The sequence below is a fragment of the Arvicanthis niloticus genome, chromosome 1 (assembly GCF_011762505.2).
Source record: "Arvicanthis niloticus isolate mArvNil1 chromosome 1, mArvNil1.pat.X, whole genome shotgun sequence".
Taxonomy (NCBI): Eukaryota; Metazoa; Chordata; class Mammalia; order Rodentia; family Muridae; genus Arvicanthis; species Arvicanthis niloticus.
The window spans coordinates 78,689,552-78,715,061 of NC_047658.1; the positions used below are offsets into that span (position 1 = coordinate 78,689,552).

Sequence of the window (25,510 nt, forward strand, 5' to 3'; positions counted from 1 at the left end):
CTTGTTGCTGTTTGAGAGACCCAGATGGATTGTAGCAAGTTTAACCCAAAACACTGGCCAACGCCCTGGGCACTGACCTTCATATCCACACAAGACAGACCGGGCTACCAGCTCTTATAAAATATGCTGCTGTGTTCTCGCAGCGTATTTAGGGTGAAGTAAAAACCTCAGACATCTTTCGTTTGAGCCACCTCAGCATTCCTGTCCTGTCCAGTGAGTGTGCTGCATTTACACGCAGCTGACTACCCACAGTTTTTACTGTCTGCCATGGCTTTTGACCTAGCAGTGTTCCAATTTGTTTGTCTGTTTTCCAGAGTTGCAGGCCAGGTGAGAGGTCAGCACAGAAGGCAGAATTGTACCAATCATCTGGCTGGAATTAAGACTGGGATTCCTATCACCAAGGGAGACAAAGCAGGGAGAGGAGGGGGCACAGTTGGATTTATAGTAAATATGTTTTTAACAGTTTGAATCTGCTCAATAACAGAACAGATTCCTCGATATTTCATTTATTCAAATGAAGGCTACAGGGCCATCTGTCATGCACAGGACAGCCAGCCTACATCTCCAGGTGTAATATGAGACCAGAAGTTCCTGTAGGTACCCATCAGCTCTTGGGTGCTGGCATTTGTTGCTCACTGACAGCTCCATGTGTCGCCTGTGGCCTTGCTCTGTGTCTATGCACCTCCCCCACACTTAGCAGAGAGCCAGTTAAGCAGGGGGCTCCTGAGGATGATATATGTGTGTCTGAAACATTAAATCTAATGCCAAATGAAGGACACACCAGGGGCTTCTGCCTAAAACATTCCTTTAAGTTGAGGGAAAATGAGAGGAAGGAGGAGGAACAAAAATAGAAAGGAGAAAAGAAACTAATTAGGGCTACCAGCTCTTATAAAATAGATGTGCCATGCATAACTTGATACCAGAACCAAATACTCTTCCCCTGAATGCAACTAAATTAACAACCAAAAAGCATAATATTAACTCTATATGTGCCAACAATGTCTAAATACAGAAAGGGAAGTATTGAAAATAATAATAGCTAAAAACAAATTTCCTACAAATAAGTGGGGTGCCCCACCTTTGATTCCCCTGTCTTCCTCCTGCAAAGAACAGACGTTTTGTTGGGTTTGTTTGCTTTGAGTCAGAGTGCCACTATATCATCCAGGCCTCTTGTCTCCGCCTTTTGCATGCTGAGATTACAAACATGCATCTTAACACCTGGCTTAAGAATGGATTCTAAGGGTAGAGAGTTGGCTCAGTAGTTAAGAGCACTTATTGTTCTTGCAAAGGAGCTGGGTTCGATTCTCAGCACCCATGTGGGGGCTCACCACTGCCTCAAGCATTAGATGTGCATGTAGTACACAGACACAAACTCAGACAAAACACTCATACAAACAAAATATTAAAAAATAAATAAATAAATTTTGACAGGAGGTGGTGCTGCATGCCTTTAATCCCGGCACTCTGGAGGAAGCTCTGAGTTTGAGGCTAGATGAGCCTACAGAATGAGTTCCAGGACAGCCAGGACTACACTGAGAAACCCTGTCATAAAAAAAAAAAAAAAAAAAAAAAAAAAAGAAATGGATTCTGGATAAGGAAGCTTCTAAGAATACAATACAAGATCACAGAACAAGAAAGAGTGGACAGAATGAGTAAGTAGGCAGCCTGCAGAGAAACAACAGAAAGAAAGTTTCTCTAGAAAGTCCTACGCTCTACCATACCAACACTGCCAAGAAGATAAAGTGCTGCTCATATTGGCATTTAGCTTTCCCAACCAAGATGGAGGAAAGAAGAAAGGAGGAATGGGTATCTGGTATTGTATCAGAATTACTTGAATAATGTGTAGGGGCTTACCAGAAGGGAAGATTTAAAACAACTAAACAAGTAAAGCAAGCTCTTCAGATGGAGTGAGCAGCAGGAGCCAAATGGAAAGCTCCAACTGAAGCTCCACACGAACCACGCTAGAAAATAGCACAGGAGCTAACGTCCTTGATCTCGTCTATCCTTTTCTTCCTTTGCCTGGCTGCAGAGTGGACGGCTCCTGGGAGGGGGTGCATCAAGTCTAGACAATAAACATCTGGACAGACTCTCACTACAATTCCATCCTAAACGGCTGCTCCAAACCTCTCTAACCCCCAGCTGGAGGAACAGAAATATCTCAATTTGGCATAATAAACTCCAGTTTTGGACTCTGAACAAAGTTATAGAAAAGAAGCAGAAAGCCTACAAATACTGCTGCTAACAGCTTTGTCTGAACTTCCTCTTTCCTCCCACTCAAGCAGCAAAGAAGTACCCATGAGCACCCAGTCCGCAGTACTGAGCAAAGAGGACAAAGAGATCTCAGATGCAGCAGGAGGGAGTGAATGAAAACCCTCCTCCCCTGACACATTCAAAGAAGGAGATCCCAGTGGAAACGTCCAGATCACAAACAGATGAAATGGAAACCAATGACATGGCAGCTAGACAAAAATACTAGAGTGAAAAGAGGAAGGAAAGACGGAAGGTGGAAAGGAAGGAAGAATGGAAACGCACAGGAGGCAGATGTCAGGATGGACACATAGATGCAAGGAACACAGGGGAAAAAAGAAAAACTGCATTTCTGTGCAAAATATATACTGTAACTGCTTAACTCTAGGGGAAACTAGAATCTGAAAAAAATGAGAATAAGAAATTAGGACAAGATAAGAAGATCACACACAATGGACAAGGATTCTATTTAAGGAAACGAATTAAAGACCAATAAAATGAATAAGAGATTGAAAAAACAGAACTAGTCAGTGTGTTAAAGGATATATAACATGCACAGTTTTACTAGAATTAGTAAGGAGGGAAAGATAGACTGGCTGGTCATAAAGAATATAAAGAGGAAAAGAAAGATTGAAGAAGGCAGGTCCTAAGTTGAGCCCTATTGACCCTTTCATTGAACAAATAATATATTCAAAGACATAACAGAAGAAAAATTATCCTCAATGGAGGGGAGAGATGAACTCGAAGGCTGACTGTACATATGATGCTTTTCTTTTCTTTTAAAGGCGTGTCTATAAAGAAATGCTACTGTTTTAATTCCTAACAGGAAAAAAAATGCACACGCAGGAAACCAGCTGGCTTTGGGCTTCTCTAGAAAGGAGTTAGCCAAGAATTTTACAGTTATGTAGCCTACTGCTAAATAAGATGTTTTCAAATATGCTAGAACTCAGGACACAGAATGCGTCTGGTGCTTCCCAGGAAAACTATTAGATAATGAGATCCAGGTAAACAAAACACAAATCAAAATAAAATGCTTCAGGATGGTTAGCCACAAGGAGGGACTAGCAGTAAGCATGAAACCTTTTTATTCTGGTGCACAGCTGGACAACTGTGAAATTCAGCATCTAGAGGAGCAGAGGTGGGAAAACTGGAAGAAACCGCTGGCAAAGAAAACATGTAATGAGATGTTCTGCTTTTTTTTTAAATTATTTTCTTGATACTCCAGTCTCAGGGTCTTCAATCTTGGAAAGACTGACTCTCCTCGCTAGCTCATTGAAGGTGACAGGAAGAAAACTCTCCTTTGAGTACGGCTTTGACATCTAAACCAACCCAATCAACCTAGAACTTTTATTTCCAACCGTCTCCTTTTTCCTTTTCTTATATACCAAGGCAATATTCATCCTTGCCCCACATTATCAAGTATCCAACAATTAGACACCTCTCTCCTTTCCAGAGCCTGCTAAAATTACTCAGACTATCTGATTCTAAGCTTATTCAGGGTACCTACTCTGCTCAGCTCACTCCTTGCCATGAAAACCCCAGTAAAGATCCTTCCCACCCACCTTCTACCTCCTAGCTGACCCTGGTGATTTTCTATTTGGCCCAGAGAGTATACTGTGCCCCTGTGTTAGGGAATCTGTGAATATAAACTTTTCTCATGACTACTATTTCTGGGTCTTGCCATACGTGACCGACACTGTGCTGTGTAAAGAATTTAGGACAATTACTCCAAACAAAAGCATTAATGCCAGAAAAATCCACAACTCTAAACCCTTAATACATTCCCTAATTCACTGTCAAAACTAATTTCTCCTCTGTGGAGGAAGTAATAACAGAGATTCAGCAAGTCCTACAGTTTCACTTCACCTCAGCTCAAACTCAATGAAATTGTAATGTTTTTATCTTGAAGGGTACATCTACTGTAATCTCTCTCCTTCCTCCCTATCCCCTTCTGTACTTGTGGAAAGGGAGATATTTTAGTACAACAAGGAGGTTTTTACTTTCTTCCAAGGCCAGAGCCACTCATTAGGATACATTTGCATCTGTCTTCTCAGGAAGACATCTTCCCTGTGTGAGACATGAGTCTGTAACCCAGCCTTGAGCTGTATAAAAGGACCATCCACCTTCCTTGGAATCCTGGTCAGACATCCAACAACCCTGTAGACATCACCAACTTGATATAGAAAATTAAAAATTGTTCCAACACTACCATTCGTGGGACACCAGCCACACATTACATACTCTTCCTTGTTGGCTGTCTACAGTCGTTCTGCAAAGTCAGTACTGCTAAGCAATGGAAACTGAAGGCCAGTTAGGGTTTGTAGATTCCTCCAGAGCCTCGCTCATCCATAGTAGAGCCAGGATGTAAAAATGAGTCTGTCAAACTGTTACATCTCAGCTGTGTTCCTGGGCACTCAATATGTACAAATCCAGATACTTGGTCTCCACAAGGGAGTAGGGAGTACTGAGATCTGAGACCTGGTACTGTCACCATTACCCACATGGCCTCGCATGCAGATTCCTGGTGGTTTTCTGGTGCCTTGCTCACTATGTCCTGCTATTCTCACCTCCAAATGGCTTTCAAACTATCCTTCCACGGTCCTGTCATCCCTTGTCCCTCACCAGACCATTTCCATATTGTTTTACACGGTGTCTTTGACAAAGGAATGTATCCAATGACAGTAATTGGAATGAGACATCTCTCAATGGCAGGGCCTGGGCATTTATAAATTCTGACTATCTCCTATCTCAGGCCAGTTGTAATCTCTTCAGAAGAATTCGGCTGGGATGTAGTCTTTCTTTCCTGTAGGTGTCTCTGGCTCACCAAATATCTTAACTCATTACTTGGCCTTGAGGCCTTCACCCTCCCCGACCCAAGTCCGCTGCTTCAGCCTCAGGGTCACACAGCCCATCTCCCTGGGATACACATTACGCAGTGGATTCAGCTGAGATTCTGTTTCTGAAGCATGGCAGGCACCAGAGATGTGCTTTTGTTCCTTCTGCTTGCCCTGCCTGGTGTGCCTTTCTCTTCCAGAGCAAAGCTGTTCCTCCAGCCTTCATTGACTCACCCCCACTAAGCTAGCTGCTTCTTCCTCCTTGTTCCCAAGGACCTCTGTTCAGTCGAAGTTGCATTATGATGTATTACAGTGACTCTGCCCTTAGGTCTCCTCTCACAGAGCGTGCAGGTGAGTCCATTCATTCATGAATCATTTCCCTAATTACTGAGTCCTTACTATGTCCCAGGCAAGGGGGCTGGAGCCAAGGATAGATGCTATACTAAGCAAAACTTTCACACAACTGTCCCTTTCAGAAATTATTGTTTAAGAGGACAGAGATTCAATAGAGGAAATTTTAAAATGGGAGTTCACTGGACAAAGAAAAGAAAACCCTCCATGTAGGGGGGAGTGCAGAAGGGAGGACGAAGGAGCTGCAGAAGGAAAGGCAAATGCTGACAGCTGGGAGAGGGCGGTTCTGGGTGACACTGGGGAGCTGCGTGGGGCTGGCCACAGAGCCTCGAGTGCCCTCCAAGGTTCCAGTGTTTGACCTAAGAACAGAACTTCAGAGAACGAGGCCCAGAGATAAGAGTGCACTGCAGAGACTCTGGATGCTGAGTGAGCCGTCAAGAATGTGGGCCAAAGGTCTCACTGGGAGATAGATGAAACACTAATGGCTGTGGGGACGAGGCCATCTCCTTGATGGTATGGTCTGAGCCCTGCCCCCTTAATCCCCATCACATTCCCAGAAAACAACTTGGGGAGTGGCTGGTATCAGCCTCATATCTTTGTCTTGAAACAATGATCAAAGACAGTGTGCAGAATGGTCCCTGGGAAAGGGACAGGTTGAATTATTGGGAAGGTCAGATTTACTGGGGAAACTGAGAGCCAAGGTTCTGGAGACTCCAGAACACCCTGATAAGGGCCTTTCCTGTCTCCCCAAGGAACAGCCAACAAGATTAGAGTTTTCTCATGAGATCATCAGCAGAGATTAGTTCTTTCCTGTGAGCTCTGTTGAATTTAGAGCAGTGGTTCTCAGCCTTCCTAACACAGCAGCCCTTTAACACAGATCCTCATGCCGTGGTGACCCCCAAACATAATGTTATTTTCGTTGCTACTTCATAACTGTCATTTTGCTACTGTTATGAATTGTGATGTAAATATTTTTGAAGATGGAAGTTCACTAAAAGGGCTGTGAGCTACAGGTGGAGAACGGCTGGTTTAGAGCCTGGACATATTCTCTGAGTCAGAGCTCAAAGGGCTCCCAGGTCTTTTGTTCTGGGTACATGATGGAAAGGGGCCTGTGGATGACTGCAGCCCAATGCTGTCCTGTCATGTTTGGTTGACAAGATAGAGTCCCACAGTTCAGCAACTGTCATTGAAAGAATGGCAGGATCTAACTGAACTTAAGACTAGGGTCACACAAAACATTACATCAGGTTAATGAGGACTATAGGTGCCATAATTATCCCCATTGTAGAGCTGGGTAAACTGAGGTGTCAAGACAAAGAAACTTGCTGAAAGTTCAGCAGCCAGTAAATGATGAAACTCAGATTTTTAATCATCTATACACTAGACCTGAAAGAATATAGGTGTTTATTTATTGAACACCCTACGTTCATTTTGTTGTTTTTTAAAAATGTTTTGTGCATGTGTGTGTGTGTGTGTGTGTGTGTGTGTGTGTGAGCGTGCGTGTGTTGTTCATGAGTGGAGGTGCATGCACACACCATAGTGCACATGTAGAAGTTAAATGACAACCTCAGGGACCCGTCCTAGCTTTACTTGAGATCCTGTGTCATGTCTGCCACTGTGTATGCCCCCTGCTTCACCCCTGTCTGTACAGCACCCCGTGCTGTGATTACGGATGCCTGATACAGCATTGGACTTTCCATGGCTTCTGGGGGTCCACAGTCTTTATGTTTGCACAGTAAGCACTTCACCCACTGAGCCACGCCTCCAGCATAATTCCTTTTTAAAGTTGGGAGCTTATAGGAGTCAAATTCACTTACCTACTCATAAAGCCCCATGACTGTCTATCAATATAGACAGTAAGACTTTGCTATAAGCTAGGTATGTCTAGATTAGCATAATTTTATAGAAAAGTTCCAACATACATACATACATGTAAAAAATACCTTTTAATCCACCCGTTTTACCTGTAGGATGGCATTTCTTAGAAAATAATCATTTCTATAATGTGTTTGAGAGAGTTCATCATACCATTATTTATAGAAGAGAGAAATGTGGGGAAATGAATATGTATCAGTTTAATTTTATTAAAGCTCCATAGGTATTAAATGGGAAAGTGTCTAGGTGTATTGTTAAATTGAAAAGGTGAATTGACAGGGACCTAGCTGACCACTACAATCTATCACATGAATGGGGTTTAAACATGGTGTAAGGCCAGCTCTCAGGCTAGCAACCATACTCCCAGCTTCTCTTGCTATTTGTGAAGCCATGCTACTACAGAGCTGAAATGAAAGAGGAGTTACAGTCCACATCCTGCTCTGGAATCCCTCCCCACCACCCCCACCCCCTCCAACTACCATCACCCCCTCCCACCACCACCATCTCCTCCCATTCTAAGCTGTGGGACTCCAGGCTGGCTCAAGAGTCTGCTGAAAAGATAACAAAAAGGACATGAGGGTCTCTGGATGCCTGGGTGGAGCAAAGCCTGCCTGCACCAGAACAACCCTGGGACTGAAACTGAGGAGCAAATGATAACATGTGTATCTCAATTCCCTGGGTCCCAACAATTTAGATTCTAATTTACCTAATCCAAAAAAAAAAAAAATTGCAGATACTCCAACAAACACAGATACAGACTTGAATGGTGGCTATAAAAGAAAATATACCAAGTACCCATACAAAGAAAGGAAGGAAGGAAAGAAGGAAGGAAGGAAGGAAGGAAGGAAGGAAGGAAGGAAGGAAGGAAGGAAGGAAAGAAGGAAAAACAAAGAAACAAAGAGAAAAATTACTAAATTAATTGAATAATATATAATCTTCAACAAATATATTTGATAGACTTCAACACCAATTTTGAAACTTGAGAAAGAAAAACATATAAAATGTTTTAATTATACAGTAATTAAAAATGTATACTAGGCCGGGCGGTGGTGGCACACGCCTTTAGTCCCAGCACTTGGGAGGCAGAGGCAGGCGGATTTCTGAGTTTGAGGCCAGCCTGGTCTACAGAGTGAGTTCCAGGACAGCCAGGGCTACACAGAGAAACCCTGTCTTGAAACCAACCCCCCCCCCAAAATGTATACTAGAATTTTAGATATATAATGTATAACTATATATACATATATAACAATAAAAGGTTAAATAATAATGTGTTGGTTAGTTTTGTCAACTTGACAAATGAGGCATGCCTAGGAAGAGGAACCGCCTCTGTTAGACTTTCTTTTGGACATCTCTGTGGGGCATTTTCTTGACTAATGATAGGTGTGGGAGGCTCCATCCCACTGTGGTCCTGGCTGCTATAAGAAGCCAAGCAGAGCAAGCCAGCAAGCAGCTCTCCTCCATGGCTCCTGCCCCTGTTCCTACCTGAAATCCTCCCCAGATCTTTCTCCATGATGGCCTGTGATCAGAACTTGTAAGCCAAATAAACTGTTTCTGCCTCCTAATTGTTTTGGTCAGTGTTTCATCACAGCAATAAAGAGACGTAACTAGACAATAGCATATTTTATAATTATAACTTATATTTTATATCAAATCATATAAATATAATTTTAAGTAGCACATTTATTTAATAAGATATGTGACTCTTAGAAGAAAAACAGAACACACTAAAATTCACTCCAAAACAGAAGCAAGGCGGACCTTCTCCTCATCACCACTTTCGAGTTAGATAAAGGCACCAAAGTACTGAAGCACACACAGATGCAAAGACGCACATGGCCTCCCACAGGCAGGACCACTGAGACAAGGCCAAACCAGAGAAAATAAAGTAACAGGAGGTTGAGTTGTAAATTCAGAAAGAAAGGTGTTCTGCAAAGGGGTCAAAGGCCTCAGAAGTTACACACATCCAGACTCTGATCCTGCTCCTACAGTTAAGAGACACACCACCGCGACCTTCACAAGCCTCAGTGTCTTTGTGTGTCACGTGACTCCAGCAGGACTGTTTGCTTCTTGTGGTTCTTGTGACTACTGAGTCTATCAGGGTCAAACACTCAGCCCAGCATCTGGCATGCAGTAGTCACTCTGGTCGCAGTCCTCGTACCAGTCCCCAGAGTCAGCACTCTACCATCTAAGAACAATATTTAGAATGCAGGAAGCATGTGACACAGGACCACATTCATCTCCACTACTAGTGATTGGTCAGAAAATCCAGTGAACTAAGAGTCCTGGTTACCAATAAATAAGGTTACACAGAGTGTGACAAGAGCCATATGCAAAGAACATTAAATGCTCTGGAAAAGAAAACAGAAATACCTAAATGTGTCCGACTGAGACATGAGTGTCTACAAGGTTAGTAAACTAAAGGCTTACAAACTTCAAAGCAAATAAAGTTGTGGGTAATCCTTCTGAATCGAGCATTCAAGGTGCACAAGACGGTGTAATTCTCAAATGTGAAGGAGGCATACAGATGTCAGGAAACCTAAAACTCTATTCACTTCTGGTGAATAGACTCCTGTCTCCTGGCCTCTGGCCTCTAGCTCATTCTGCAATCTTGACTTGAATCTATGTAAAATATGCACAAATATGTTACAGAAAAAAAGTCCTGAGAGAGGGCTAATCCCACTACACAAAAGAACATATTCTTCTTAAAGCCATGACTCAAAAGAGACATCTTGGCCAGAATGAAACAGAGCCAAGCTGTGTATGGTGGGACATATCTGTAACCTCAGCATTCAGAAGGCTGAGGCATACAGATTACTACTTCTAGGCCAGTTCAGGCTACAGAATGAGACATTGTCTCAACCAAACAATCAAACAAATGGAAACAAAACAATTAAACAACAACAAAAAAGCCACCCTCCAAAATCCACTAAAATGCTATAAAACAAAGGAAAATAAAATGGAACCAATAACAACACCAAACAGAACCCTGCTCTCCATAAATATATATAAATGTAACATATGACTGTTTGTCACAAAGAAATAGAAACACTATCCAAATGTTATTGTAGTAATGAGCTCTTAAGTCTCAGTGTACTTATATCTTAAAATGAAGCTCAGAGGGCCAGCTGTGGTGGTGCACCATCAATCCCTGCTCTTGGAAGACAGGAAGTTAGATCACTATGCATTCATGACCAGCTTCCTCTAAATAGTAAGTTCCAGGCTACATGTAAAACTCCATGTCAAAAACTAAAATACAACAACAAAAAACATGAAGTTCTTATTAGCAAGATGAAGAGATATTAGTAAAATAAATGCAAATAAATCAAACTATAAATATGTGGAGCACAGTACATGCATCCACCCACACATCATGTGTAGATCCATGGCCATGTGTGAAATACACATACACACACACACATGCACACATACACACATACACGCATACATCATGTGTACATGTATGCCTGTACACACACATACACAATCATGTGTGCATGCATGACTATGCAAGGAAATACACACACACACTAAACTAAAAAGTTTTTTTAAATTGGGGTCTGGAGAGATGCTCAACAGTTAAGAGCACTGGCTGCTCTTGGAGAGGATCTGGGTTCTATTTCCAGCACCTACATGTTGCCTCTGTCTGTTGCTCCAATGTTTCAGGAAATCTGATACCCCCTTCTGGTGTCCCTGGGTCCTGCATGTACGTGGTGCATAGATATACATGCAGGCAAAACACCGATACACATAAAATAAGATAAAATAATTTTAAATATGGAGAGAAAACATTCATATCTGTTATGCACACTTCACATATAATACTAACAATAGATTGATATAAAGCTAAGAAGTTACTACCAAAAAGAAAAATGTAAGTTTGAGCATGCTAGAATATTAACTGAAATAAAAGCAAAGTGTCACTTTGCATCAATGATGATAGCATATTGTAACTGTCATCCTTTTTATTTGCTTGTTTTGAATATAGTCTCACTATGCAGCCCAGGCTGGCCTCAACTTGGAGTCCTCCTGACTCATCCTCCTGCCTGCTAGGATTACAGACTTGCCCTCATGGCTGGTGTTCTGATTTGCTTCTCTGTTGCTGTGCTGAAACACCAACCAAAAGTAATGAGGGAGAGGAAAGGGTTTGTTTGGCTTACAGCTTACAGTCCATCAAGGAGGGAAGCCAGGGCAGAGGCTCAAAGCAGGAACCTGATGGCAGGAACTGGAGCAGAGCCATGAGACAGCACTGCTTACTGGCCTGCATTTTAGTTGATTCCAGATCCAGTCAGTTGACAACCAAGATCAGCCACACCTGGCTATAACTGTCATGATTATTGGTTGCCTGTTTCTTACTCTACTATACTCTGGCTAAGAAAAACCAAAGCAACATCCAGAAATTATCATGCTAAGAAGAATAATATATGCAATGTTTGGAACATTTGATAAGAGGCAAGTATTTTTATGCTCTGATCCAGAGACTCTCAAGTCTGAGAATGTATCTTAAGGGAATTACTTTTAAGAAGAAAAAGGAGGAGGAGGAGGAGGAGGAGGAGGAGGAGGAGGAGGAGGAGGAGGAGGAGGAGGAGGAGGAGGAGAAGGAGAAGAAGAAGAAGAAGAAGAAGAAGAAGAAGAAGAAGAAGAAGAAGAAGAAGAAGAAGAAGAAGAAGAAGAAGAAGAAGAAGAAGAAAAGAAGAAGAAGAAGAAAAGAAGAAGAAGAAGAAGGAGGAGGAGGAGGAGGAGGAGGAGGAGGAGGAGGAGGAGGAGGAGGAGAAAAGAAAAAAACCTCACAAGCACAAAGACAAAACTGTTTATAACAGACAGAAAACTATAAACATCTGAAATATTTTACAATAGAGACATTCATACAGGAGGAAATATGAACCCACTCAGCCATAAATATGAAATCTAAATACATGTAATTATTTATGATAACTTCGGTGAAACAAACCTTTAAAAGGAAGTTGTATCTATACCATCAAATCAACTTAGGAAAATGATAAATATTGGAAAGAGTAAAGCTTTGATGGGGTTATGGATAAGAGCTTTTTAAAAAGATTTGTTATTTTTATGTATGTGAGTGGTTTGCGTGCATGTGCACCATACAGGTTCCGGGGCTGTAGGAGGCTAGTAGAGTCTGTTGGCTCCCTGGAACCTGAATTACAGACAGTTATGAGCTGCCACGTGGGTGCTGGGAAGCAAACCCATTCCTCTTCGAGAGGAGCAATGCTCTTAACTAATGAGCCATCTCTCCAGCCTCATGTATATAAAATCTTAAGTTTTTCTAGTGTTTTAATAAAAAAATTAAAGGTGAAAAAGTATAGATTTAAAAGGATACCTCTAAACATTGTTAATGCTCTGTGTGTATTTATAAATGTATGTGATTTACCCCCTGTGTGTGTGTGCATGCGTGCACGTGTGCGTGTGTGTACAAAGGGCAGAGAGAAATGTCGGGTGCTCTTGCTCTGTCATTCTTTGCCTTGAGGTATCTGGAGATAGGCTGACAGCCAACAAACCATAGCAACCTTCCTGTCTTCATTCCTCACATCTCTGGTGCTACAGGTGTGCATTGTGGCTATGCATGTGACTGACTTTTTATGTAGGTTCTAGGGATTCAAACTCAGATCCTCGTGCTTGTAGAGCAAGCATTCTTACCCCTGAGACATCCCCCCATCTCAAAGGTGGTTGGTTTGTTTGTTTGCTTGCTTGCTTGCTTGCTTGCTTGCTTTCTTGCTTGCTTGCTTGCTTGCTTTGGCCTTTTGAGACAGGGTCTCTATATGTAGCCCTGACTATCCTGTAACTCAGTATGTAGTTCAAGTCTGCCCTCAAACTCACAGAGAGCTTCCTGCTTCTGCCTCCAAAGTGCTGGTATTAAAGGCACCTGCCACCATACCCAGCTAGATGGTTAATTTAAAAAAAAATAATTCAGTTCTTCAGTTAATGGACCTCTGGAGCTTTGTTAACTGAGAAGGTGGTAGTTATTGTACTTCAGCCCGGAATTTTGCACTCCCTGATGACAGCCAGAATAATCTCACATGGTGATTCATAAGGTGACTAACAACAGCCACAGACAGTGCGGGGGGGGGGGGGGGTAACAGGTGGTGTGCCTTTCCAGAGGTGCTCTGTGAAGCCTGGGGCTCACTGGTGCCCACAGGAGAAAGCCAGAAGTTTGGGGAAACTGGCTTGGCACTCACTGCCCTGCTCCCCGTAAACTGGCCTCCTCTGGATTAGTTTATCTAAAATAAAATAAAGCTAAAACATGTTTCAGAATGGCTCCTGGGATAGCAAAACCATGTGACGAACTCTGCAGTTCCTTGGGCCTCAGTTTCCCTAACAATAAGATGACAGCAAAAATCCTGCTTCTTAGTTTCCTGGGAGAGAACTAAATCTGAGTTGCCAATGACTTAGAGTCTGCAAAACGCTAGAGAGAATTTATTGAGATAACATTAGGAGTAGGTAAAATATTGTATGGCTTTGTTTACACGAGGGACCTAGAGAAGACATAATCCACAGAAACAAGAAGTGGAATTGGAGTTGCAAGGGGCTGGGGGAGGGGGCACAGACAGCTGGGTCTCATGGGTGTGGTTGCAACTGAGGAAGATGAAAAGGTTCTGTGGATGGATGGTGGTGATGGCTGTGCAATATAGCAAGACTGGACTTAAGGCCATTGTCCCACATGCTGGAAATGATTAAAATGGTAACATTAATGCCATATACATAATGTTACATATAGCATTGTACATATCACCACTTAACAAATTAATAAACACCAAAAAAGACAAGAGACAGATATAGACATAAATACAAAATAAGGAAGGGGGGATTTTAGAGCAGGTGGGTGGACCCTCTCCTTTAACACACAGGTGCAATGACTCAACAAAACACATAAAGGGGGGGTGTCCACAGGGAAGAGGAAGAGGGAAGACCAGAGAGCCTGCCCTTCTAGAAGCAGCCCTCCAGACACGTTCACTCTTCTCTGGCCATCATGAAGCATTCTGGTCATCGGTTGCTTTTATGCAACTACCTCAGTATCTCCCCTGTAAACTCTTTCACAACCTCGCCCATTTGTTCCTAAGTACTTACTCCGGGCTTATTAGTGCCAGGCAGCACTGTAAGTGTAAGCATGTGGCTTACAGCTTATGTACAGACACACAGGTGCACATACCCCCAGATAGAGATACTGGCTCTTGGGGCCCAGCAGAGACTCTGGGAATCTTGACAGCTGGCACCTAGTCAACACTCGCCATGTACCAGGTACTGTTCTAGGCACTTTGTAAATACAGTTTCATTCATGCACTCTTCTTGATAATGTTCAAGGCAACTCTGACAGCCCCGTGTAACAAGGTGGGTATGGGGATCAGGCCCAGTGAGGCCACAGAGCTTGTTCACTCAGTAGCAGAGCCAAGATGAACAGCTGTAGCTCACCCCGGGGGCATCAGAGAACTTAGAGGAAGAGCACACTAAGGCAGGAACAGGGAGGGTCTAGCTTCTGTCCGTATTTTCGGAGAAGTGTGGTAGAGTGTGTATCATGGTGGAGAGCAGAAGGCTTGGAGGAAGGGATGTCCAGTCACCCAGTAGGGCAGGGCTGAGTTATGGACTTTGTGGTGACAGCAGATTATAAAGAGAGAGCTCTGGTGTCTTGAAAAGAGGAACCAATCTATTTGGGTAGCTTCCTGGGTGTGAGGGAAAAGCAATGTCAAAAGTTCAGGCCTGGGGCGCCTTCCAGACCCAATGCTACTAACAGGGATAGGGCGGGGTGGTAGGAAGGAGACAGGCTTGTGCCTCAGTGGGCTATACAATCTGTTTCCTTCACTCATTCACAAAGACTGATGGGAAATCAAGTGTTTACACATAGACAGCCAGCGGCCTAACCAGCCCTGGGAGGGCAAACAGGTCCCCACAGCCTACCTTTGTCCTGCTCCACAGCTTCACTCAGTTCAGGGAGCTTGAACCCCACCAGGTTCTGGTTTCTCATCAGGATGTGTTCCTTTGTGAGAGGAAGAAGGAACATGGTTCAGGTGGCAACACAGGGTGTAATCCTTAGATACTAAGAACTTTGGGGACATCAAGATCCCCTGGATATGCATGCAGCTGCTCTGGAAGCAATTCTTGATGGTCTCAGTGATAGAAGCAGCTTCCTGCCCTGCTCTTCTGTGTAAGTGACAGTCCTTCCTCAAAAATCTTTGTAGCACCTCCAGACAAGTGAAACCTGAAAGTCGCTGCTAGGGGGACTGAGCTTGCAGAGATCAGCTAGAGGTGTTGGAGGACCCAATAAACTATTCTGGCCCCAAGCCAATCCATGTCAGACTAGGGCCCTCTTGGAATGCCTGGGTCCTTTCCTGGCTCCTGGTGACATCCAAGGGTTCTCAGCCTCCCAAGTGACAAAAGCCACTTGAGTGACTGGCCTCTGGATAAAGGGAAAGAAAGGAACTAACAAAGAGTGCCCAGGATCCAGAGAGAATCCAGGTCATGCCCTTGCTATACTTAGCAAGCCAGAGGTCCACAGCCCCTCAGCTGCCAGCACACTGGACAGGATACAGAGGAGGTCTCAGTGCCAGACCAGCTGGTAGCATGAGCTTCCAGGTTCTCTATGACTTCCCTTGCTGGGTGAGAGTGACCTGCAGGGATGTGGAGAGTTCTGAGGGAGTGGCCTACTCTCCTTGCCTCTGAAGTCCATGAAGGTGAATCTCCAGCTGTCTGGCCCCTTTGTCTTCACTTGCCTCCACAGATGTGAGATGTGGATCACTTTGGGTGGCTCTGCCCAGCCTTTTTCTAAGCTACTTGTATTGGAGAGTGGGAGTTCAATGTGAATTGTTCATCTTTTTAAGCCTCTACCCCAGAACATCATAGAAGATCAAGATTATCTAATATATATATATATATATATATATATATATATATATATATATATTCTATCTATCTCTGACTGACTTCAAACTTCCTACATAGCTGGACATGACATTGAATTTCTGATCTGCCTGCCTCTATCTCTCTGGTCCTGGGATTAGAGGCATGAGTTACCACTATACATGGTTTTATGTGATGCCGGGAACCCAGGGCTTTGTGCATGCTAGTAGAGCACTCTACTGACTGGGCCACCTCCTCTCTGAAGCTCTCTGAACAGCACAGTGGCCTGTTACAATGTGTTCTTGCTAGTAGATGCTGTCATTGGAGGGGGAGTGTTACTGGTCCTCACTTCCTTCCTTGTCCTTATTGCCTCAAGAGAAGAGCCTGGTGACTTTGTCCTATCCCAGGCCCTAATTCCTAGGCTCCCAGTCTCCTTGACCTGGATTGAGGTTGGCCATCTGAGAGAGAAGGACTGGATCAGAATCTTTGATCCAGTTAAGTCCTCTATTTTACACTCAGATCTCTCCTTTACCCCTCCACATCTGGATATTCTCAACCATTCATTGATTAGCAGGGCAGCCCCCTGACTGACCACTATTCCTAGTTTGATGACCAATGGACATTGGGAACACCATGGACACTGGAAGAAATTCACCATGGAGGAGCATCCCCTTATGGCCATTGTCATAGTGGTACTTGGGTCTAAGACCCTTGGTTAACAGGTACCAAGAAGGCAGGATGGATGACTTTAGCTTACTTATCCTGGTTTTGCCCTATTCTGGGCATGACCAGATGCTCCATCAGAGGTTCCCCTCACCAAGTCTAGATGGAGGAGGAAGACAGCTCAGAATAAGAAGTCCATGTAGCTAACTTCCCCAGAACTGTGGCTAAGTGTGACCACTGTATTCCAGTCTGACTATACATTAACAGAAGCAAAGGCACTTGAAGCTGGTGCTATGGAGGTGTGACACTGATGGAACTGGCTTCTCAGGGCCAAGAAGTTTGGGACTTCATGAGGTCAGAGCTGTCTTGTCCCAGGGCCCAGCTCGAGTGTAAACGTCTGTAGCTCAGGGCGGCCCTGGCATGCACACACTGTGCATCAGGACAGGAACCCACCTCCCGGAGCTTGGTCAGCTTCTGCATGCGCACTGGCTGTACTTGTATCTGGAAGTCTTTGAGCCCAGGTGGCTTGGCTGGCTTGGCTTTGCCTGGAAACCGCTTCTCTTCCTCTGCCAGAGGCAGCTTAGCGAGCACCTTTTGCAGCAGGGGACCAGGTTCTTCAGGGCTGCTGTCCCAGGAGACCCCCCGAATCAGGGGGGCGCGGGACACAGGGGGCTTCAGCTCAGACTTGGAGCCGGCCTTGGGCCCCGTAGGCTCTCCAGCAGAGCCCTGACCCTGGGAATGTGGGGAGACCGTTCCTCCTGAGCCCTGGACTGTGGTTCTGGGCAGAGGGTTGCCCTCCCTGGCTGTCTTCAGGAGCTGCCTCCCTAGCTCCATCTCAGCAGGTCCAGGCTGGGGGCTGTTCAGTGCCATTTTTCCACTGATGCTTGCTCCAGAAGCCTGAGCCATAGTTGTGGCCTCCAGGTGCTGAAGGGGATCAAAGTTTTCCTTTTGTTCTACTGTAAGTTCTTTGGGTTTCTCCACTGTGGGAGAACGAGGAGCCAGTCTGCCTTGAGACACTTTCCTCTGGTCATTCTGCTTCCAGTCAGCTAGCCCTTTGGAGACATTCTGAAAGAGATGAGATAGAGTTGGGACCCTGGAGGTAGGCTGAGGAGACTCAGACCTTGACAACAGGCCATTATGTGTATGTGAATGGGGTCTGAACCTGCCTTACTGCTTTCCCCCTCAGAGTTCCAACTCATAAGACAGAGGAGTCTTCTGCTTACACCAGAACCCACGCTCTACTCACATCCAGGTCCTGCTAGGCTTCTGAGACCACATTCCCCACATTCAAATCATGGCAAAGTGAGCAAAACACAAACTCACAGGCTCTCCGAGGTGAGGCGAGGAGACACCGTCCTCATGCCCCTTTTGCTGAAGAAGAAGAAAACACAGGTCAGTAACAGTGGGAAGAGGCCTGCTCCTTCTTGAAGCTTAGCAGGGTGTAAATGCTCCTCCACCTCCCTAATTCATGGGTTACAGAGGGTTCAGACATGTTAGAAACATGAGATCCAATGGCATAGAAATGGCATGCCCATGTGTTGTTACCTGTGGTGGTGCTCCCGGTAGAGGGGACTGTGGGCCACTGCATGTGTCCAAACCTGCAATGGGCCAAGGCAGGTAAGTAATGCCCATCACCTAGTCCCCTGCTTGTCACTTTAACAATGTACACACACACACAAACACACACACACAAACACACAGAGAGAGAGAGAGAGAGAGAGAGAGAGAGAGAGAGAGAGAGAGAGAGAGAGAGAGATCTGGCAGCCAAAAACACTGTAGTTGCTCACACGCCAGCACTGAAACACCATAGAAACCAAATAAGGAAACTGAGTCATGGGGGACCTTGAGGTCTGATAATCAGGAAGCATCTGTGAATGTAGGATCCTGGGCTTACCTTCCAGCACTGACAAAGGCAGACTGCCCACTGTGGTACTCTATTGCCTGAGGGTGTGGCTCTGGACACAGTCCAGAAAGGAAGAGACCAACATGCATACTGGGCTTGGAGATGAGCTCAGTGGTTGAGTGCTTACCTAGAGTGTGTGGACCTAAGTTCAAATCCCAGCACTACAGAATAAACAAAGTTGATAGTGGTCCAAACAAGAGGATTCAAAATAAACTGTGACAACTTCTCTCTGAGCAAAGAGCAGCCATTAGAGTCCACTTCCCATGAGCTAGGCCTTATCCTCACTCAGCCTGTCCATCTGCCTCCTCCCCGCCACAGGGCGGGGTCAGCCTCACCTGGTGGTGTGGAGATGGTGAGTGAGCAGCTCCTACAGGATGCAGGAGAAGCACCAGAGCTCAGGTTTGGAGAGACAGCTGTGGAAACAAATGCCAATTGGCTGGCATTCGTGAAGAACTAGGACTTCTGCCACCAAACAGATCATTCTCTAAGAGAGAGTTCACCCCTGGGAACCCAGACTGCCTTGTCAAGGCCAGGGGCTGATTCTGAACCACCATAGAAGATTCTTATTATAACCTAACTTTTTATACAGCCAGCCCAGTAGAGGGGTCCTCAGGTAATTTCTAAGACATGGAGTCACATTCTTTAACCTGCTGGGCCTGACCTCAGAGAACATTCCAGACTCTGAAGACCTGGCATTGCTTGACAGGAAAAGCATGCAAGGCTGTACATTCTAGATGCCATAGGACCAGTCTGATTTCCAACACTCTCCTTGTCCCCCAAGTCCATTTGGACGTCTTTAAAACCTGCTTCATCTTTGTACACAGGAGGAAGAGGGACCACAGTGCAGGCTGGCAAAGGATCCTTGTCTCTCCTCCCGAGTTCCTGGGTCCTTGGATACCAGACCGAGGGAGCCTAGGATGGCCTCCTCAGACCTTTTCTGGGGAGATACCCACCACAGACAAGGTCATCATAGGGAGGATGAGGATGTTAGACAGACACTGTCTTGCAAGGTTATGCAAGGGTCAGTGTGTATGAGAATTGCACAGGGTTTCTCTGCATTAGAGCTAAGGACATAGAAGTTCAATTAATAACATGGGCATCACATGGAATGGCATTTGCCCATACATAGGCAAGTCCCAAATAGTCACACATAGGCCAGAAGGCAAAACATGGGAGAGTTCTCAGGTGTAGAGTTGAGTAGGTGTTTTAGAACTCTGGTAGCTAAGCACAAAAGCTTCTTGAAGGGTTCACCTCTGCAAGGCTTGGGGCATATGCAACCTGGAGGCTAAGGGGACAGGCCACTTGTAGCCTGCCCTCTTGGAAACAATATTGTTCTGCAGCTGGAGCTTGGTCTTCCCTTCCCTCCCCCCAGTCCAGCCTCAGAGGGGCTCAGGGTAGCTACCTTCCTGCTGCTGGTCCTCCCCTACCTGATGGGGAGTCTCCGAGGCTGCTCCTTGATTTCCTCCCGCGGCGGGTCAGGAACCGCTCACTCACCAACTTGGCTTCTTCCAGAAGTGCCAGGTTTTTCTTCTTGTCCTCTTCTGAGATGCTGATGTCCGGCAGCTGGTCATTTACCAGGTCAATGACATGCCCCGTGGGATCTGCAGAGTGAGAACGAGCTTCCAGTGGGAGTCACCTCATCTTAGAGGCCTCTTCCAGCAGTGGCCCTTCGTTTTCACTGGAGCAACCCTCTGAATTACCATTAAGTGACTCAGGGGGAGCAAGCCATTTCCACTCACAACTCTGCTTCAAGAAGCAAGGCTGAGTGGTAGTGGGTCCCAAACCAGCTTTGGCCAGTTGAGTCTAGGCAGCCACAGGGATCAGATAGCAATGACCACATAAGGCTAGTGAAAAGCAGTTTTGGGAAATGAGAGGGAAGAAGGGTGTCACAGATAAAGACAGAGGCTTGGAAGTCCAGGCAACCATTTGTTCCCATGAATAGAAGGTCTTCCAAGAAGAAAGCTCATATATGAAATGATATGAGAGACAGAATGTTACAATAACCAATAACCCAAATTAAGTACCTGGATCCACCAGGTACCTGAAACCATTGACCCTGAAGGAGGAGCAGACAGTAATGGAGGAAGACTACAGGAGGGCAGGGCGGGGCAGAAGTCTATTATTTTGGAGTAAGCTAATATGAATTGGGGCTCCATAGTTTTCAGTGGTCATGACACATACACACAGGACAGCACTCTACAGCACTCTACAGTACTCTAGGTGGTTCCTGCTTCCCACCAAGTCTCTTCTTCCAACTAGAGTGCCCTCCCTCCCTCTTGTGTGTCTGTCTCTTTAAAGCAAAACTCAAATACCACTTCCTTTGGAATGCCTGCACATCTTTCCTCTTTGGGGAGAAGTGGGCCCTTCTTACCTTGGCTTCCATAGTTCTCTCATGAAGTCCCATTATCAATTCTATCTACTCACTCCCCAACCTCCTTATAAAGTGTTATCAACACTGCATACAAAGCCCAGGTCTATGTGACCCCTATCTTTCAATGGTCCCCCAAAGGTGTGAAAAACCCTGAGTAGGAACCAGCAGGGATCCTAACCACCAGCCTTTCACATGGGCACACCCCCACCTGGCTGGGAAGCTTGCCCAAACAGCCAGCTGCAGGACTCTGGCCTTTGAGCCCAGTGCTGAGCATCCCTCAGCTGATCACCAAGCATCACTTCTGTCTGCTCTGATGTCATCTTCCTCTTCTTTCTGACACTGAAACTAGACATCATTTCTTCTGAACCCAAACATGGAGGGGTTGATCTCCCCTACCCGTTGGATTTGGGGAGAGGGAAAGGGGCTGAGTCCAACTAAACTCAGGCAATTCATGCTTGCTGCTCAAGCAAATGCTCACATTGACCCAGTCCTTACCCACAGAAGTCAGCGAAGCAGTGGAGATCTTCAGGTGTCGGTGGGAAAGCCTGCGGTGGGGGCTGGGAGCCCTGAAAGACAGAACATGGTCATCCTGTTAGGAAATCTACTCAGGGATGGACAAATGAGATGACTGTACAGTCTCTCGGGGTCACCCCAGAGCAGCATCTGTGGCACACATAAGGGTCGTCTGTCACCTTGGGAGCACGTTAGATGGATGAATTCCCAGGCTGTACCCCAGTCTCCCACATCAGAGCCCTTGGGAGGACCAACTCAGCAAGTCTCTCTGCCATTGTGCTGCCCACTCAAGTGGACTTGGATACAAGTCCATTCTCAAGAGATAAAACCTTACTACACTATTAGTATTTACTCTCTATGAGGACCCAGACTTTATGCTAGATCTATCTTGTGGGAGCCTTACCAGACATACATGGGGTCTGGTAGAGACACGGATAATTTATTTTTGAAAGAGAAAATAAAAACACAGTTTCACTGCCCTGCAAAACATAGAGCTCTTTTTAAAGACTTATTTTTAATTATATATGTGTCTGCCTGTGTGTACAAATGCATGTGGAGGCTAGAGGCATCAGATTCTCCTGGAATTGGAGTTCCAGGTAGTTGTGAGCCACCTGATTTGCGTAGTGAGAACCAATCTCGGGTCCTCTGCAAGAACAGTGTGTGCTCTTGACTACTGAGCCAACTCTCCTGCCCCATGAAGCTGTCTTATGTCTGACGTCACCATTTTATTTGTCTCCTCCCACCCTCTCTCACATTGATTATGCATGTATATTAATTTCTTATATTCTCCTTGGTATTCACTTCGCTCTTTTGCCTCTCCTCTTAGTGAGTGGGTGAAGAAGCCTTTGGCATGCATGCTCACTCTGTCCTATGATAATTACTCTCTTACATGTGTTGGCACCAGTCAGACTCGGGCCTCACACTTGCTAGGCAAGCACCTTCCCACGGACCTGTATCCCCAGCCCTCAGGATTATCTTTTAAATTTATTAAAGTGATATCCAGACAACCTTATTCCAGATAGATCAATTCAGGGACCCGTCGTAACGGAAACAGGGGCAGTGACATCCCTGTGATGGTGATCCAGCATCCCTCCCAAAGGATGATCTTCCATGAAGGACCTGCTTTGGCCATGGCAGGATTCTACAGTTAAAGATTCACACCTTCCAGGCTTCTGTGGGAATTCCTAGGCTGATATGATGGGACTTTTCCATGCTATGATGTCCTGTGCTTTTCTTAAAAGCTAGCAGTGCGTACAAGGCCAAATCCAAGAGCAAGGACATCATTTTGGGAAAGAAGATAATGGAGAAAAAAAATCCTAGGTTCTCTCTCCCATTTTGAAAACCTGCTTTGAAAAATAATGTGTATTTTTATTTTTGAGATAAGGTCTCTTGTACCCCCGGGTGGATTTGAACCCCTCATGGAAGCAAGGATGACCTTGTGCTTCTGATCCTCCTGCTTCTACATGAATGCTGGGGTTACAGGTGTGCCCCACCAAGCCCAGCTTATGTGATACTGGGGACCAAACCCAAGGCCTAACACAACCTTGGCAAGAAGTACACTACCAACTGAGCCATAGATCCAGCCCTATTTGACAGCATCTTCATCAATAAAGTGATTCAGAGAAAAAGAAAGATGAAAGTATTTATAGAAATGCAGCTATTTGATCCCCACTAAGCATTGCTTGTCTGTCTGGGCTGCATACCTGTTGACCAGGGTTTTGTCAGTCTCTCCTTCAGGTGAACTGGCATCCCCCGTCAGGATGATTGTGGGAGGGCTATGAAATGGTCCTGCAGAGGGAGAGTCCTGGTGGTTTCGAGCAAAACACAAATGGAGTTAGGCCTGGGCTGGGGGGAACATGCAGGGCCTGGAACTGCAACATTGCAAACAGTGTGACTCCCAAGGCCATTGTCACGGGTCACCAACTCTGTATGTCGGTTTGTCTGTTTCAGCTTCATTAAGATATAATTGAGAAATGGAAATCACATATATTTAAGGTGTGATGTTTGATGTGAGTATAGAGTGTGACATGGCTACAGCTGAATTAATGAACATATTGACTCCCTCAGTTCTCTCTCTCTCTCCTCTCCCCACCCCTGTTCTTCTCGACCTCTCTCCCTACCACGTGGGAATATGTGCTGCCGTAGGTGCCAGGAATCAAATCCATGCTCTTAACTGCTGAGCCATGTCCCCAGCCCCTTGCTTCCTGCTTTTGGAAAAGCCCTTTAATCTAGCACTTCTTCGAGCCCGTAGTGCAGCTTTAACAAATTCCCAGCATATACTGGTGCTGAAAAGGAGATTTTATTTTAATTCATTGACACTCTGACTACTTTCCAAATCAACCAACAAGAAAATTTCAGCTAGAGAAACCTGAAAGCATAAAAATACTGAGCAATCTGATGGCTGTAAGTGCCCGTAAGAGATAAAATAAACACTTCCTCCCTCTAGTGGCCTATGGTTGGTGCTAAGCTAAGCTGTTTGTCTTCATACCCTGTGGAGCTGTGATCCACCTAGGCTTGGCTCTGAGAAGTGCTGGCTTAAAGAGTTGTTCCAAAGCTTCATTCATTTCACCTCTCCAAGGACATAAAAAGAGAATGAATGTTGAAACTGGATGCAGACAAAATATCCATAAACATAAAAATTTAATTTTAAAAAAAGAAAGATGAATTAACTTCTTTCTCCACCTCTTGTCCCCTTTTCTGTCCTTTACTTCACACATCACACACTCCTAACATCTACTTGTGTACCTTCCTGCCCAAATCTTCCTTAGCCATCTCTTTATCTCTCCATGTAGCCATTCATCCATCTATCCATCAATGTAAGCATTTATCCATCTCTCTTCCCATTCATCCATCTATCCATCAATGTAAGCATTTATCCATCTCTTTCCATTCATCCACTCATCCACCCATCTCTATCACTCTATGTAAATGCTTGCGTTCATTCATGTCTCTTCTCCTGTCCACCTAGTTATCCATATCCCTGTGTCTCCCACACATTCATCCCTCCCCCTCTCTAAATATCTTCTTTATCCATCAGTAAATTCATCTCTTTCTCTGTCTATCCATTGATTTACCCATTCATATATCTCTTATTCATTTATCCATTTGTCCATCCCTTCCCATCTCCCTATCCACTCACTAATTAACCATCCATTTATCTATTAGTCTTTCACATTCTGCTCATTCATCTATTCCTCTATCTCCCTTTCATCTATAAACCTATCAATCCATCTCTCTCTCTTCGCTTCTATCTCTACTATCCATCCATTCCTTCGTACACTGCTCCCCAATCTATCACCAAGCTAACCATTTATCTCTCTCTCCTCCTACATCTATCCCCTGTATTCCCTGCAGCTCCTCTTACTCATCGTCTGCAGACTGTCTTAATGTCTGTTTTTATATCTGACTTACACCAGTTTACAAACAAGTGTTGTGAGGAAAGGTTTTTTTTTTTTCCTGAAGAGAGAGGGCTGCTATGCTGGGAGTGGCAAGATTCTCTTTGTGCTCATGAAGATTGTGAACACATACACACCCCTACCCATTACTCTAGCCATTTTTCCAGCAAACATTTCTGGAATGCCCACTGTGGGTCTATGCCTTGGCTGGGGAGACAAAGATGATGTAAGCAGATCTGAGATGCTTTCTGCTAGCAGATAGGCTGCTGGGGGAAGAGGTGGAAGGCCCATTCCCTATAAGCCTACACCTATAAGGTTAGTAGTCTTTGAGACACTAGAGGGAGCTGATTTCTGGTTGGCATTTTCTCTGCCTTCTGGGACTTGCTGGGACCACAAACACCATTACTTAGGGAGGCACAGAGCAGGAGTGACTATTCTGATAGGTAAAACCATGCCAGAATTGATAAGTGCTGCACATGTAATCAAGAACATATACATACTATCAAGCTGCTCA

At 44.9% G+C, this 25,510-nt stretch overlaps 1 protein-coding gene across 8 annotated transcripts in view; it reads right to left on the bottom strand.

The window, feature by feature from the left end:
* Irag1 (inositol 1,4,5-triphosphate receptor associated 1) overlaps positions 1–25,510 on the bottom strand; it is a 109,784-nt gene that overhangs the window by 36,170 nt on the left and 48,104 nt on the right. For 4 of the 8 annotated variants that reach the window (XM_076940947.1, XM_076940942.1, XM_076940944.1 and 1 more), the window contains 8 exons: positions 23,305–23,405; positions 21,584–21,654; positions 20,145–20,318; positions 19,053–19,130; positions 18,360–18,412; positions 18,138–18,185; positions 17,268–17,879; positions 15,213–15,291 (listed from right to left, as the gene is read on the bottom strand). In XM_076940947.1, the coding sequence (XP_076797062.1) occupies positions 15,213–15,291; positions 17,268–17,879; positions 18,138–18,185; positions 18,360–18,412; positions 19,053–19,130; positions 20,145–20,318; positions 21,584–21,654; positions 23,305–23,405 (1,216 nt within the window). The remainder of the gene's footprint in view (positions 1–15,212; positions 15,292–17,267; positions 17,880–18,137; positions 18,186–18,359; positions 18,413–19,052; positions 19,131–20,144; positions 20,319–21,583; positions 21,655–23,304; positions 23,406–25,510) is intronic. The other 4 variants (XM_076940950.1, XM_076940948.1, XM_076940949.1 and 1 more) reach the window with 1 other exon arrangement.